General features: G+C 40.3%; 1 protein-coding gene across 1 annotated transcript in view; it reads left to right on the forward strand.

Moving 5' to 3' along the window:
- The window catches only part of LOC132887093 (E3 ubiquitin-protein ligase HECW1), a 179,199-nt gene extending 168,849 nt beyond the window's left edge, over positions 1-10,350 (forward strand). Inside the window, exons 26-28 of the mRNA XM_060922463.1 lie at positions 650-764; positions 1,485-1,683; positions 9,628-10,350. Of these exons, the coding sequence (XP_060778446.1) occupies positions 650-764; positions 1,485-1,683; positions 9,628-9,739 (426 nt within the window). The 3' untranslated portion in view covers positions 9,740-10,350. The remainder of the gene's footprint in view (positions 1-649; positions 765-1,484; positions 1,684-9,627) is intronic.
- The last annotated feature ends 5,088 nt before the right edge of the window (positions 10,351-15,438 follow it).

Here is a 15,438-nt window from a genome sequence, read left to right on the forward strand (position 1 = left end):
GTGTATATACTGAACTTCATAGTTAATTTTCAACATTGTTATTGAATACTCAATCCTGATTGGTCAGAACAGCAGCTCTGTTGGTAAGTCTTGCTGCAAGGCAAATCATAGGTTTATATAAATGCATTCTAATGTTTTAATTTCTTTCCTAGGAATGTACACAGAGACTTGTATGGCAGACGCTCCATGTAAAGGAAGTATGATGTATAAGTTTTGATATATTGAAGTTTTCTGTGAGAAGACGTTTATTTAGCATTTTGAAAGGAGTCTCCAGTGTCAGTGCATTGTAACAGTTCACGGGTAAAGCTGTAACTTTAAGTTTTGCTTCACCTAGTGCAATGTGTTTGTTCTTTAAGGGATAAAAATGTTTAACATTGTCAAATTGCTGTGGTATAAGAGGAATAAAACACTTGAGGACATGCTGTTATTGGAAATAACACCACCCTGTCATTGATTACTTTCCTATAATAGGATACAGCATTGTGGGTTTTTGTTTTGTTTTGTTTTTTAATTCCTTACTTGATGGATTAACAGACCCACATATGACCCAAGTTGTTAATCATGAAGCCTGACTGAAAACTCTTCAAAATCAAACTACAATATCTTATATGTAGAAATCCTTGATTGCACCAATTATGTTTTTGTTCAGGTGGTAGATTCACGTCTGGTGTCAGTTTTTGATGCTCGGGAGCTGGAGCTAGTCATTGCAGGAACAGCAGAAATTGACCTGAATGACTGGAGGTCCAACACAGAGTATAGAGGAGGTGAGAGTGCAATGCTTCAAAGAATGTACTGCCTCTGACGTTTCAGAATTGATGTGTACTCCTAATGTGTTATAAGTGAGTCATATAACATTGTGCAGCTCAGTCACAGTAGTCAATCACCAAGAACTGTCATTTAAATATTTAAATAATTCATAGATAGATGTCATGATCCAGCAGGAGGGCTGTCTGAGAGTGACACAGATATTTATGCTGTTGCAGAGGCCCAGTTCTGTGCCCTGTTTATTTCTCATCTAAGACATTAGCTATGGTCGATGACATTCCAGCGCTAAAAATATTCATAAACATTCATAACTCGCGAATCTCCAAGAGTGCTGTGATGGGATTGCCAAAACACTCATCTGGCTCTTATTACAGCCTGAGCTCTTAATTGCCCGTGCTAATTATCTGCTCCATTTGAGCCATTTAACCCGCTTTTACTCAAGACATCTGCAATCAATCAATCTGGAGTCCAACACACCTTGTCCACACTTTGCTGCCAGAACAAGCCAGCTGTTTGTCTCACTCACAGTTTATTGCCATAAGTGGAATTTTGACATTGGTAATAAAAACTCAGTGGTTTTCTCTTGAACCTAGTGTCTGTGCTAGAATGATCTCATTCATAACTGTGCCACCACTAATAACCTTTCACAGTCAAGTACATGGAACATGTTTTAGTCATGTTAACAGAGGCAGGAGATGAATGTGTTCTGTTTCATCCAGGCTACCATGACGGACACATCGTGATTCGGTGGTTTTGGGCAGTGGTGGAGCACTTTAATAATGAGCAGAGGCTACGTTTGCTGCAGTTTGTGACTGGTACATCCAGCGTGCCATATGAGGGCTTCGCAGCTCTGCGTGGGAGCAATGGTCCACGCCGCTTCTGCATTGAGAAATGGGGCAAGATCACCTCTCTACCCAGGTATGAGAAAACAGCATTCCCATTCCCATCAGGTTCCTGGGGCTGTTGTGAATTTCTCTGCAAGGTGTGTCTGTTAGATAATGTTTTAGGAGAAACCTTGTGTTTTGGGCTTCAAGAACATTCCAGTGACTCAGGAAGGCAGTGAATATTGAGCCCTTAGATATGCATCACCTTACTGACGGGTATTGATAAAATGTGCTGGGGAAATGTACAAATTTTAGAGCATGTTTTGTTACCTTGAATGTTCACCAACAGAATGAGGGGGCAGAAATCAGCATCTGCTATTAAGAGACCATATAAGGTTTTAGTTGACTTCAGTTAATTGGTTAATTGCTCATTAAAATAAGGGTAAAAACGAGTTTCCATAATGAAAGTGAAAAGCAACTGGCGGAAGGTTTTTAAATTCTCATCTCATCTCATTATCTCTAGCCGCTTTATTCTGTTCTACAGGGTCGCAGGCAAGCTGGAGCCCATCCCAGCTGACTACGGGCGAAAGGCGGGGTACACCCTGGACAAGTCGCCAGGTCATCACAGGGCTGACACATAGACACAGACAACCATTCACACTCACATTCACACCTACGGTCAATTTAGAGTCACCAGTTAACCTAACCTGCATGTCTTTGGACTGTGGGGGAAACCGGAGCACCCGGAGGAAACCCACGCGGACACGGGGAGAACATGCAAACTCCGCACAGAAAGGCCTTCGCCGGCCACGGGGCTCGAACCCGGACCTTCTTGCTGTGAGGCGACAGCGCTAACCACTACACCACCGTGCCGCCCTGTTTTTAAATTCTAAAACTATAATTTTTTTTTTGAGAGAGAGAAAGATGCTGGTGAGGAAACGCTTGGTTATTAGCTCATCTGGCCGAGAAGCGATGAGCTTCTTCCATCATGTGTTATCTGTCATCTGCCATCCGTCCAGCTTCATCCACATTTCACGAAAATCGCTTCTTCTCTCTCAATTCTTTACAGATTTTTATTCATTTTGGCAGGTCTGCCTGGGGTCCATATATTTCTACCCAAATTTGCATAATTACAGTTAATAATGAAGCTATGGAGCAATTAACCCCGAACGAGCAGTTTCCACACAAATTGCTTCTTCTCCTTCAGTCCTTCACCAATTTTGATTATTTCTGGCATGGAGGTAGGGGTACCTAGGGTGCATATAACTTCTAACCAGATTTGTTTAATTACAGTTATTAATGAAGTTATGGACTAATTAAGCCTTAATGATCAGTTTAACAAAAATATCTTCTCTGTCGATTCCTTGCCATTTTGGATCCATTCTGGCAAATAGGTAGGTATTCCTAGGGTCTATATAGCGTCTATATATAGCTTGTATATGCAGTGGTGCTTGTTGTGGTTCACGTTCTGAATAGCCACAGTCTGAGTGCCGACAGCTCTGCCCACCGCTTCAATCATGTCGGGCAGCTTTATGGGGCTTTGAACAGCTGTCACCGTTTTCTGATTTCCTCGATAAACCAGGGCAATGCCTAATCCAGTCAGCAAAAGTCCTGTAATCATGGTTCGAAATAGGTAGATGTCTTCAATGTCCTCCACAGAAAGAATCGCCAGGCACACGACCCGCTCCCACACATCCATCGTGTAGCCAGCCGCGAACGTTCTGGCAGGACAGGCGGGTTTCCCCGAACCCAGGCTTCTCGTCGAGAAAACTGTGTCAATTTCGTTAAGAGACCAGTTTATCAATTCCATGATTTTTTTAAAGATATTTTTTGGGCTTTTTTCACCTTTATTGGATAGGACAGTGTAGAGACAGGAAATGAGCGGGAGAGAGAGACAGGGAGGGATCAGGAAATGACCTCAGGTCGGAATTGAACCCGGGTCCCCGGATTTATGGTATGGCGCCTTATCCACCTGAGCCACGACGCCCCCAATTCCATGATTTTTTAGTTTGGAGAGCAGTGTGGAGAGAGTCTCTCAAAAGTATAGACAGACGAGACGAGACAGAGGGGCACAAGCAGGGAAAATAAGGGAGAGGAGAGCAGAGAAATGCGACCGCCTTCCGTGAGAGCACGGAAAAAAACAAAAAAAAAAAAAAACTTTTGCCACTCACAGATATGTAATATTGGATCATTTTCCTCAATAAATAAATGACCAAGTATAATATTTTTGTCTCATTTGTTTAACTGGGTTCTCTTTATCTACTTTTAGCGCTTGTGTGAAAATCTGATAATGTTTTAGGTCATATTTATGCAGAAATATTGAAAATTCTAAAGGGTTCACAAACTTTCAGACACCACTGTACTGAAAAAGCATGCAACATTTATTGCACAATAAAGTGGTGGCCTACTTACTGTAAGATCGTTCCTTCTGTACTAGACAGGGTTGAAGTGAGCTACACCATCATTCAAGGTTTAGTTTGTCATCGCCATAATGTAAGGGAGAACAGGAACTAACTTGTCTCTCAGATGCTCCAAAAGATTAAATCTAACTATAAACTGTCAATATGCTGAAATATATTAAACATTATAATCACTGGCCAATTGCTGTGGTATAAGTAGAATCACACACTTCAGACCATGCGTTTATATGCAAATAACACTTTGGATATTAAAGGCCCTCTGTTTTGCATCAGGCTGTATCCCACCACCACAGCATGGATCATTTTCATATAACAGCATGATCTGTCATGTTATTTCTTACATAATTGTCAGATAAAGAAATGAGGTCTCACTTTCTGTAAGAGTTTCATACAATGGCTGTTCTCATTTTCACATATCCGCAGTATGTGCAATAAATGACCTTTTTATCTTCCGTAAAAGCAGCCACTCATTCATACTCAAAGTACAAATAGTACTTAGCCCAGAGGTGTTTGAGTTGAGATTAAGTGTGTGATACATGCTGAATCATTCTCACATGCCCTCTCTAGCTGCAGGACAGTATTCACTCACAATATGATCACAGAGACCCTTCACTCTGAATCATATTGTTAAAATGTCCCAAATCAGTTTCACAACCAGAAAGAATGATCACTTATTCCTTTCTCATTTTAACTCATAAAATACTGTTTCAGGTTAAATTTGGGGGTTAAAAATTATATTGATTCCCATAGCTGTAGATTATCTTCTCATCGTCAATAAGGAATAATGAGATATTTAAATAATACTGGCTGGCATTGAGTGGTATATTAGATATATTCCATTCAGCTAGCATGATATTGAACGAGTCAAAGACAAGTTCAATATGATGTTAGCTGACAGGAATATATCCGATATACCACAAAAAAAGCCAGCCAATATTATTATTATTATTATTATTATTATTATTATTATTATTATACTGTACATACACATTCCTTTCAGGTGTTCAATGCGTCTTTCTCTTTCAAAATTCTCTCAAAATCTTCTGTATTTAATGAAACAAACCTGGCAGCCATATTTGTTTACACATTGTCACAGTCGCTCACATTGCCTTGACAACCATGCAATACCATAAACCATATTCAGTGTTCATTCTCCATTGGGTAGAATGACATAATACATGTGGGATAAGCGATATGCTAACAATATTGCATTCTATCAAACCCAGTGAATGAAACCCGCTAGAAGGGAACAGAGCACATGTTTTTATTCCATTGAAAAAGTGTCCTGTATGTACAGTGGTGCTTGAAAGTTTGTGAACCCTTTAGAATTTCCTATATTTCTGCATAAATATGACCTAAAACATCATCATATTTTCACACAAGTCCTAAAAGTAGATAAAGAAAACCCAGTTAAACAAATGAGACAAAAATATTATACTTGGTCACTTATTTATTGAGGAAAATGATCCAATATTACATATCTGTGAGTGGCAAAAGTATCTGAACCTCTAGGATTAGCAGTTAATTTGAAGGTGAAATTAAAGTCAGGTGTTTTCATTCAATGGGATGACAATCAGGTGTGAGTGGGCACCCTGTTTTATTTAAAGAACAGGGATCTATCAAAGTCTGATCTTCACAACACATGTTTGTGGAAGTGTATCATGACACGAACAAAGGAGATTTCTGAGGACCTTAGAAAAAGCGTTGTTGATGCTCATCAGGCTGGAAAAGGTTACAAAACCATCTCTAAAGAGTTTGGACTACACCAATCCACAGTCAGACAGATTGTGTACAAATGGAGGAAATTCAAGACCATTGTTACCCTCCCCAGGAGTGGTTGACCAACAAAGATCACTCCATGAGCAAGGTGTGTAATAGTCGGCGAGGTCACAAAGGACCCCAAGATAACTTCTAAGCAACTGAAGACCTCTCTCACATTAACATTAGCCAATGTTCATGAGTCTACCATCAGGAGAACACTGAACAACAATGGTGTGCATGGCAGGGTCGCAAGGAGAAAGCCACTGCTCTCCAAAAAGAACATTGCTGCTCATCTGCAGTTTGCTAAAGATCATGTGGACAAGCCAGAAGGCTATTGGAAAATGTTTTGTGGACAAATGAGATCAAAATAGAACTTTTTGGTTTCAATGAGAAGCGTTATGTTTGGAGAAAGGAAAGCACTGCATTCCAACATAAGAACCTTATCCCTTCTGTGAAACATGGTGGTGGTAGTATCACGGTTTGGGCCTGTTTTGCTGCGTCTGGGCCAGGATGGTTTGCCATCATTGTTGGAACAAGGAATTCTGAATTATACCAGCAAATTCTAAAGGAAAATATCAGGACATCTGTCCATGAACTAAATCTCAAGAGAAGGTGAGTCATGCAGCAAGACAGCAACCCTAAGCGCACAAGTAGCTCTACCAAAGAATGGTTAAAGAAGAATAAAGTTAATGTTTTGGAATGGCCAAGTCAAAGTCCTGACCTTAATCCAATCGAAATGTTGTGGAAGGACCTGAAGTGAGCAGTTCATGTGAGGAAACCCACCAACATCCCAGAGTTGAAGCTGTTCTGTATGGAGGAACGGGCTAAAATTCCTCCAAGCCGGTGTGCAGGACTGATCAAAAGTCACCACAAATGTTTAGTTGCAGTTATTGCTGCACAAGGGGGTCACACCAGATACTGAACGCAAAGGTTCACATACTTTTGCCACTCACAGATATGTAATATTGGATCATTTTCCTCAATAAATAAATGACCAAGTATAATATTTTTGTCTCATTTGTTTAACTGGGTTCTCTTTATCTACTTTTAGGACTTGTGTGAAAATCCGATGATGTTTTAGGTCATATTTATGCAAAAATATAGAAAATTCTAAAGGGTTCACAAACTTTCAAGCACCACTGTATAATAATCAATGTTATTCACGTCACCTGTCCATGGTTTTAATGTTATGACTGATTTTTGTGTATGTATACTGTATATAGGTATACTTGTGTAGCCGGTCTGTCCTGACGCTGGCTAAAAATCTCTCTGCATTGTGTTGTGAAGGATGAAGGAGTAGAATGACGAAGACAGCTGTTGTATTGCCAGCCAGAAGGGTGTGTGTGTGTGGGGGGGGGTTATTCTGCGTATAACAGCATAAATATCAGTACAGCCACTTTGTCAGAGTCTCTCACACACACCTTTAAGGGTGAGGGGAAAATGGCAGACTCTCCTCAGCAAGTTCGGTGACCGACTGAGGAGAATGGCGCAAAGCAAAAGGAAGTGACATCACCGAAAGGTCAAAGGTCGCACAAGAAAAACAAAGTTAACAAAATGAAGGCTCCCCATTAAAAAATATACAAAAGCAAATATATACATTAAAATCAACAACAAAATGTGAACAAAAGAGAAAAATGGATTTTTGGTGAAATTAAAAATTAATTTACTGAATACATCAGTTATAGGGGCGGCACGGTGGTGTAGTGGTTAGCACTGTCGCCTCACAGCAAGAAGATCTGGGTTCGAGCCCCGTGGCCGACGAGGGCCTTTCTGTGCGGAGTTTGCATGTTCTCCCCGTGTCCGCGTGGGTTTCCTCCGGGTGCTCCGGTTTCCCCCACAGTCCAAAGACATGCAGGTTAGGTTAACTGGTGACTCTAAATTGGCCGTAGGTGTGAATGTGAGTGTGAATGGTTGTCTGTGTCTATGTGTCAGCCCTGTGATGACCTGGCGACTTGTCCAGGGTGTACCCCACCTTTCGCCCGTAGTCAGCTGGGATAGGCTCCAGCTTGCCTGCGACCCTGTAGAACAGGATAAAGCAGCTACAGATAATGAGATGAGACATCAGTTACACTTGTGCATTCATTTTTTTCAGTTATCTAATCAGCCAATGATATGGCAGCAGCACAATGCATAAAACCATGCTGATACAGGTCAAGAACTTCAGTTAATGTTCACATCAAACAGAATATAGAAAGCGTTGTCTCTGTGACTTTAATCATGGCATGGTTGTTGGTACCAGCTGGGCTGGTTTGAGGATTTCTCTAACTGCTGATATCTTAAAACTGTAGCTTTTCTTTTATTTGTTATTTTCATACTAAAAATAATATCTATTTTGATGAAGATTAGTATATTATAAACAAAGAGAAGAATAACTGTAGTTTCCATTTGTTGGCTCTTTTTCCATTTGTTCCCCCGATAGCTGTTCATCAGTGCTGTGTGAAGTAGATCAAAGCTCAAGTAACAGACTACTAATGGGAATAAGGAACGTATTCAACACATCACTGCCTACTCAAATCACGCCAACCTCTTTACAAAATCTTTCTTCTCAAGATATTCAAGGGATCAAAAAATACATTGAATTGATGTTTTGTTTATTGGCCTCATTTCTTTGATGATTCCCTGGGGAAAATGAAGTGAGCCAGTCGTTCATTCAGCAAAGGCTCAAAGAAGCCGCTCTTATCACACTGTTTAGACTTTTAAATAAAGTTACCTGAGATGACAAAGTGTCATTTTAAAATTGTCCGTTTGAAAAGCTTTCACTGATGCGTCTAAAGTTTCACCTTGAAATGTTGTTTTTCACAGAGCTGCACAGACAAAAAGGAAGAGGCAATGGATCAAAAGCAAGCCTCTGTCAGCAGTCAATGCTGCACTGAGTTCATATTTCACTGTCACAGACAAAACCAACTCGTGTTTGGCATTGCATGGAAGAGCATCAGCACAGATTAAGCTGAAGAAGTGCAATATGAGGGGAAAAGCGAGTTTCAGTTGGCGTATTGTCATTAAAACAACTGTATTTTTTCATTTTCAGATAAATACATACCACTATACAGTACCTTGCATAAGTATTCATCCCCCGTGAACTTTTCCATATTTTGTAGTGTTACAACCTGGAATTGAAATGGACTTAATCGGGATTATGTCATGAATCCATGGCCTAATGGTTAGAAAAGCATCTTTGGGACCAAAAGGTCACTGGTTTGATTCCCTGGACCAGCAGGAATGGCTGAAGTGCCCTTGAGCGAGGCACATAACCCCCAGCTGCTCCCCAGACTGCTCTGGGATGTTGTACATCGTTCTGGATAAGATTATCTGCTAAATGCCATTAATGTGCATTAATGTAATGTAATGAATCAACACAAAATAGTACCTGATAATGTAGAAGTGGGGGAAAGTTAAGATAGTTTGCAAAATTATTTACAAATAAAAAAAAAAAGTTATTGCATAAGTATTCACCCCCACTAGTATGAAACCCCGAGCATGATTACATCATCACCTACTCAATATTGTCTATTTTGTATAGATTGACAACATGATCCCAGTTAAGTCCATTTTTGTTCCAGGTTGTAATGTGGAAAATGTAATGGGGAGTGAATACTTATGCAAGCTCATGCACTTCCTGATAATAATGATATAAAACCTGTGAGAAGCATTGATCATAGAGACGAAGTCACTATTCCTCACATAACGTGAGAAAGAATTATCTGTAAATCTGATTTTATTTATAGATTTTTTGTGTGTGTGTGTGTGCACAAGAAAATTGTCAACTGATGCAGATCTTGGAAGTGCATACCTGCATAAATTCACTTGCTTAACCCTTGACCTTGTGGTTTGTCTCCCCCCCCCCCATTTTCTTGCAGGGCTCACACATGCTTTAACCGTCTGGATTTGCCTCCGTACCCTTCGTACACCATGTTGTATGAGAAACTGCTGATTGCCGTGGAGGAGACAAGCACTTTTGGTTTGGAGTGAAAGATTCACTGACAATGGAAAGACTATATTTTGTAAACATATTGTGCTGTGATTTTCAGTGACCATATCCTCAAGAGACTGCTATTTTTTGTAATTAAATCCATCTAAGGATTCGTTTGGGATTTGTGTATGTGAAATTTTGTTTGTGTTTAACCGAAAGTGCATGAAATACCATGGTAATATTGTACATACTGTATTATTATGGGGATGAGGGAGAGAAATACCGTACTAGTGCATAGTGCAAAACCTGCATCCAGCCTACAATGTAGTGTATCAGACTGAATTCTCGTGCTAATGTTCATGTTACTAAGAAGGCATTTTGACACTGTCTTGCTGATATGCTGCTATTGTGCATGGAGGATAAAGCCTGCCTGACATGCAGCTCACCAATGGCCGACACACTGCACGAGGACATGACATCCATTAACATCTTTGACTTACAGGGAAAACTATATAAACATTCCGTCTTTATTTTAGCATTACTTGAGTTCAAAATGACCATTTTGACCTGTTTATGAGTTTAGTTTGACCAGTGCGTTATATCACAAGGTCTCATTGATGGCATAATAAGAAACTATTACTTACACACACGCACTTAAAGACAACTAGGCAGCTGCATTCATTATTTAAAAAAATATAAAGTATTTCATGTTCAGAATGACTTCATACTACAGAAAAATTTTAACCCTTTCATTGAAAAAAAAAACCACTCAACTTCCAGTTCTGACATCTGCCCTTTTGTTTTATTTGTACTTTGATTGGATAACGTGTGCTTAGTCTGTATACAGAATAAATTTCAGGAGGGAAAGAATTACAAAGCAAATAATCCACCTTTTTCACATTGTTTGAATCTACAGTCTGGACTAGAAAGAAATCAGCTCCAGCCTCACTTCTTCATACTATCATGTGTACATTTATCAGTAATTATGTTTTTATGGTTGGTTCCACAAAAATCCAAAATAATCCACTTTAAATCGTTGATTAACAGCAAATAATCTGATGTGGATACCAAAAATAAAACCTGATACTGATGTCCATTCGTCAGTGAGCCAGCAGACTGGTAGTAATCTGGTTGAAATTATGGTATGTCTTATGTCAGCGTCCTCTCACTCCAGAAGATACAGCATTATAAAGAACACAGGATGATCTGGGTGATGTAAGGGAATTTACAGTCCACCCAGATTAGCATCTTAAATGCTAATCTTTTCAGGATGCTCTACTATCTCTATTAAGAAATAACTCCTTGAGTGTTTTCACAAAATAATTTTTTCATGATAGGTTAATGATGTTTGTCAGGTGATTCAGATGCTTGTTCAGGCATGGTGTTCTTGCTTTAATTCTCAATCACATGCCTTTCACTTAAAAAAAATCACAAGACTGAATAAAAAGATAAAATAAACAGAATATCCCTCTTATACTAGTGTTCATTATAAATATGCCAGTGTTTGCCAATATGCCAAACTACTGTTCCAGGATGAGGAAAAACTGGAATATGCAAAGAACATAAGGAACTACTTAAAGCAGTGGATTTAACATAGTTATTTTTCCTTTCCCATGAGCTTCAGCCATTGTACATCCATGATTATTTAGAGCAATATGCATTATTCAGACCACAGAGATATCCATATTAACCCTTGTAGACATTATGAACTAGGGATTTATTACAATTCCCAATACACTCTAAAAAATAATGGGGCCAGTACCAGTTCTTCAGGGCGATGCCATAGAAGAACCTTTTTTCAGGGCTTCAAAGAACCGTTCATGCAACAGTTCTTTAAAGAACCATTTAAACCATTTGTTTGAGCAGTGAAGACAGATTTGTGTAAACATAGCCTATGTGCATTGACCAGCAAATGGTAAGAGAATGCCAGGCTCTGAAGAACCATTTCCAATGTGAAGAACCTTTCGCATAATTTAATGGTTCATCACAGAGTTTTGACTCTCCATGGAACCATCCAGAGATTTGAAGAACCACTGAAGCACCTTTATTTTTTAGAGTGTACGGCCTCTGATACTGAAATCAAATCTCTATTATTTATCTGTCATTATATACAGTACAGCACACGTGCTTACTGTGTGAAAGGATTTATTTTGTAGCTCATATCTGCTTTGTTTCTTATGATCCTTAATATTTAATGCAATTTCTTTTTCAATTTCTTGATTCATTTTTATTGTTTGTGTTTTTTTTTCTTTAATTAGCATGGGTGTGAGCCTATGTCGATGACTGAATAATGTGAATTGATGTCATTCATTACATACAATGTTTTATAGTTTATTTCAATATATACACAGCTATTTATTTATTTATTTATTTATTTGATGGGACCATCAATATATTACAGACAAGTTTTAATAACATGATACTAATGCCTATGATCTATACCTGTAATGCACTGAATTATTTAAACATGTAACTCACAGCTGTATTTAAATTGTGTTCATCTAATAAAAAATATCTTTATAAATTAATGTTTACCATTCAGTATTATGGAACTTGTCCACACCACCCCTGTTTATTTTGCAATCACAGTGATACATTTATTTGAATGTGAATAGTGTGTTAGTGTGTGGTTAGGCTGTGTGTAATTTGCTTTGCACTGACACTTTTTAGATATGTAATAGCTATCAGCAGGGCAGCATGGTGGCGTAGTGGTTAGCACTGTCGTCTCACAGCAAGAAGGTCCTGGGATTGAGCCCAGCGGCCGGTGAGGGCCTTTCTGTGTGGACTTTGCATGTTGTCTGCCCGGGTTTCCTCCGGGTGCTCTGGTTTCCCCCACAGTCCAAAGACATGCAGGTTAGGCTAATTGGTGGCTCTAAATTGACCATAGGTGTGAGTGTGAATGGTTGTCTGTGTCTCTGTGTCAGCCCTGCGATAACCTGGCGACTTGTCCAGGGTGTTCCCTGCCTCTTGCCCATAGTCAGCTGGGATAGGCTCCAGCTTGCCTGCGACCCTGTAGAACAGGATAAGCAGCTACTGATAATGGATGGATAGCTATCAGTCAACATAAAATCATAGCATGGCCATATATCAGGGAAAATGTATTTTCCTCCTTTCTATTCTGTTTGAAATATTTTGACCTCTGTTGCCACACACACATACATATATACTTCCCTGGGTGTTGTGTGTCTTTCTCAAGCTTGGGTCCTGTACCAAAGGCCTGAGAGTTTGAGGGTTCTCTGCAGTATCTTAGCTATTCCTAGAACTGCACTCTTCTGGCCAGAGACCTCAGATGTTGGACCTGGAATCTGCTGGAGCCACTCTCCCAGTTTGGGGGTCACAGCCCCTAATGCTCCTATCACCACTGGGGCCACTTTGGTTTTTACCTTACACATCTGTTCCAGTTGTTCTTTCAGTCCCTGGTACTTCTCGATCTTCTCATGCTCCTTCTGCCTGATGTCACTGTCAGCTGGGATTGCTACATCTATCACAACTACAGTCTTCTGCTCCTTGTTGACCACCCCTAGGTTTGGTTGGCTGGCCAGCACCTGCTTGTCAGTTTGGAACTTGAAGTCCCACAGAATCATAGTGCTGTCATTCTCAACCACTTTTGGTTGTAGGTTCCACTGGGACTTGGGGACTTCTAGTCTGTATTCAGCACAGATGTTCCTGTACACTATCCCAGCCACTTGGTTATGCCTCTCAGTGTATGCTGCCCCAGCTTGCATCTTACATCCTGCTACTATGTGCTGGACTGTCTCAGGGACATCTTTACACAGCCTGCACCTTGGGTCCTGTCTACTGTGGTAGACACCTGCCTCTGTGTTCCTAGTGCTTAGGGCCTGTTCTTGTGCTGCCATGATCAGAGCCTCTGTGCTTTCCTTCAAGCCAGCCTTTTTTTAGCCACTGGTAGGACTTATTGATGTTAGCCACTCCCTCTATTTGCTGATGATACATCCCATGGAGGGGCTTGGTCTTCCACAATTTTTTGTCTTCATCCTCATCACCCTCTGTCTTCTGCTGCTTGAGGCACTCTCTTACTATTTCATCTTGGGGGCATCTTTCTGATGTATTTATTGATGCTCCTTGTTTCATCCTGGATCATGGTTCTGACACTAACTAATCCTTGCCCTCCCTGTTTCCATGGCTCGTAAAATCTCAGGGTGCTGGACTTCAGGTGGAACTATCCATGCATTGTGAAGAGTTTTTGTGTCTTGACATCAGCTGCATCTATCTCCTCTTGTGGTCAACTTACTATTCCAGCTGTGTATGTGATAACTGGTAGGGCATACATGTTGATGGCTTGGATCTTATTCCTACCATTAAGCTGGCATTTCAGAATCTGTCTTACCCTCTGGAGGTATTTGGTCATGGCTGACCTCGTTGCCTGCTCATCATGGCACCCATTGGCCTGTGGGATACCCAGGTACTTGTAGCTGTCCTTTATGTCTGCAATCCTGCCTTCTGGTAACTTCATCTCATCAGTCCTGAGCACCTTCCCTCTCCTTGCCACCATGTGGCCACAATTATCCAGTTCAAATAGCATTCCCATGTCTTTGCTGTAGATCCTGGTGAGGTGACTCAGTGAGTCGATATCTTGTTCACTCCTGGCATACAGCTTGATGTCATCCATATATACAGTGGTGCTTAAAAGTTTGTGAACCCTTTAGAATTTTCTATATTTCTGCATAAATATAACCTAAAACATCATCAGATTTTCACACAAGTCCTAAAAATAGATAAAGAGAACCCAGTTAAACAAATGAGACAAAAATATTATACTTGGTCATTTATTTATTGAGGAAAATGATCCAATATTACATATCTGTGAGTGGCAAAAGTATGTGAACCTCTAGGATTAGCAGTTCATTTGAAGGTGAAATTAGAGTCAGGTGTTTTCAATCAATGAGATGACAATCAGGTGTGAGTGGGCACCTCGTTTTATTTAAAGAACAGGGATCTATCAAAGTCTGATCTTCACAACACATGTTTGTGGAAGTGTATCATGGCACGAACAAAGGAGATTTCTGAGGACCTCAGAAAAAGTGTTGTTGATGCTCATCAGGCTGGAAAAGGTTACAAAACCATCACTAAAGAGTTTGACTCCACCAGTCCACAGTCAGACAGATTGTGTACAAATGGAGGAAATTCAAGACCATTGTTACCCTCCCCAGGAGTGGTCGACCAACAAAGATAACTCCAAGAGCAAGGCGTGTAATAGTTGGCAAGGTCACAAAGGACCCCAGGGTAACTTCTAAGCAACTGAAGGCCTCTCTCACATTGGCTAATGTTAATGTTCATGAGTCCACCATCAGGAGAACACTGAACAACAATGGTGCGCATGGCAGGGTTGCAAGGATAAAGCCACTGCTCTCCAAAAAGAACATTGCTGCTTGTCTGCAGTTTGCTAAAGATCATGTGGACAAGCCAGAAGGCTATTGGAAAAATGTTTTGTGGACGGATGAGACCAAAATAGAACTTTTTGGTTTAAATGAGAAGCGTTATGTTTGGAGAAAGGAAAACACTGCATTCCAGCATAAGAACCTTATCCCATCTGTGAAACATGGTGGTGGTAGTATCATGGTTTGGGCCTGTTTTGCTGTATCTGGGCCAGGACGGCTTGCCATCATTGATGGAACAATGAATTCTGAATTATACCAGCAAATTCTAAAGGAAAATGTCAGGACATCCGTCCATGAACTGAATCTCAAGAGAAGGTGGGTCATGCAGCAAGACAACGACCCTAAGCACACAAGTCGTT

This window comes from Neoarius graeffei, chromosome 5 (genome assembly GCF_027579695.1).
Source record: "Neoarius graeffei isolate fNeoGra1 chromosome 5, fNeoGra1.pri, whole genome shotgun sequence".
Classification (NCBI taxonomy): Eukaryota; Metazoa; Chordata; class Actinopteri; order Siluriformes; family Ariidae; genus Neoarius; species Neoarius graeffei.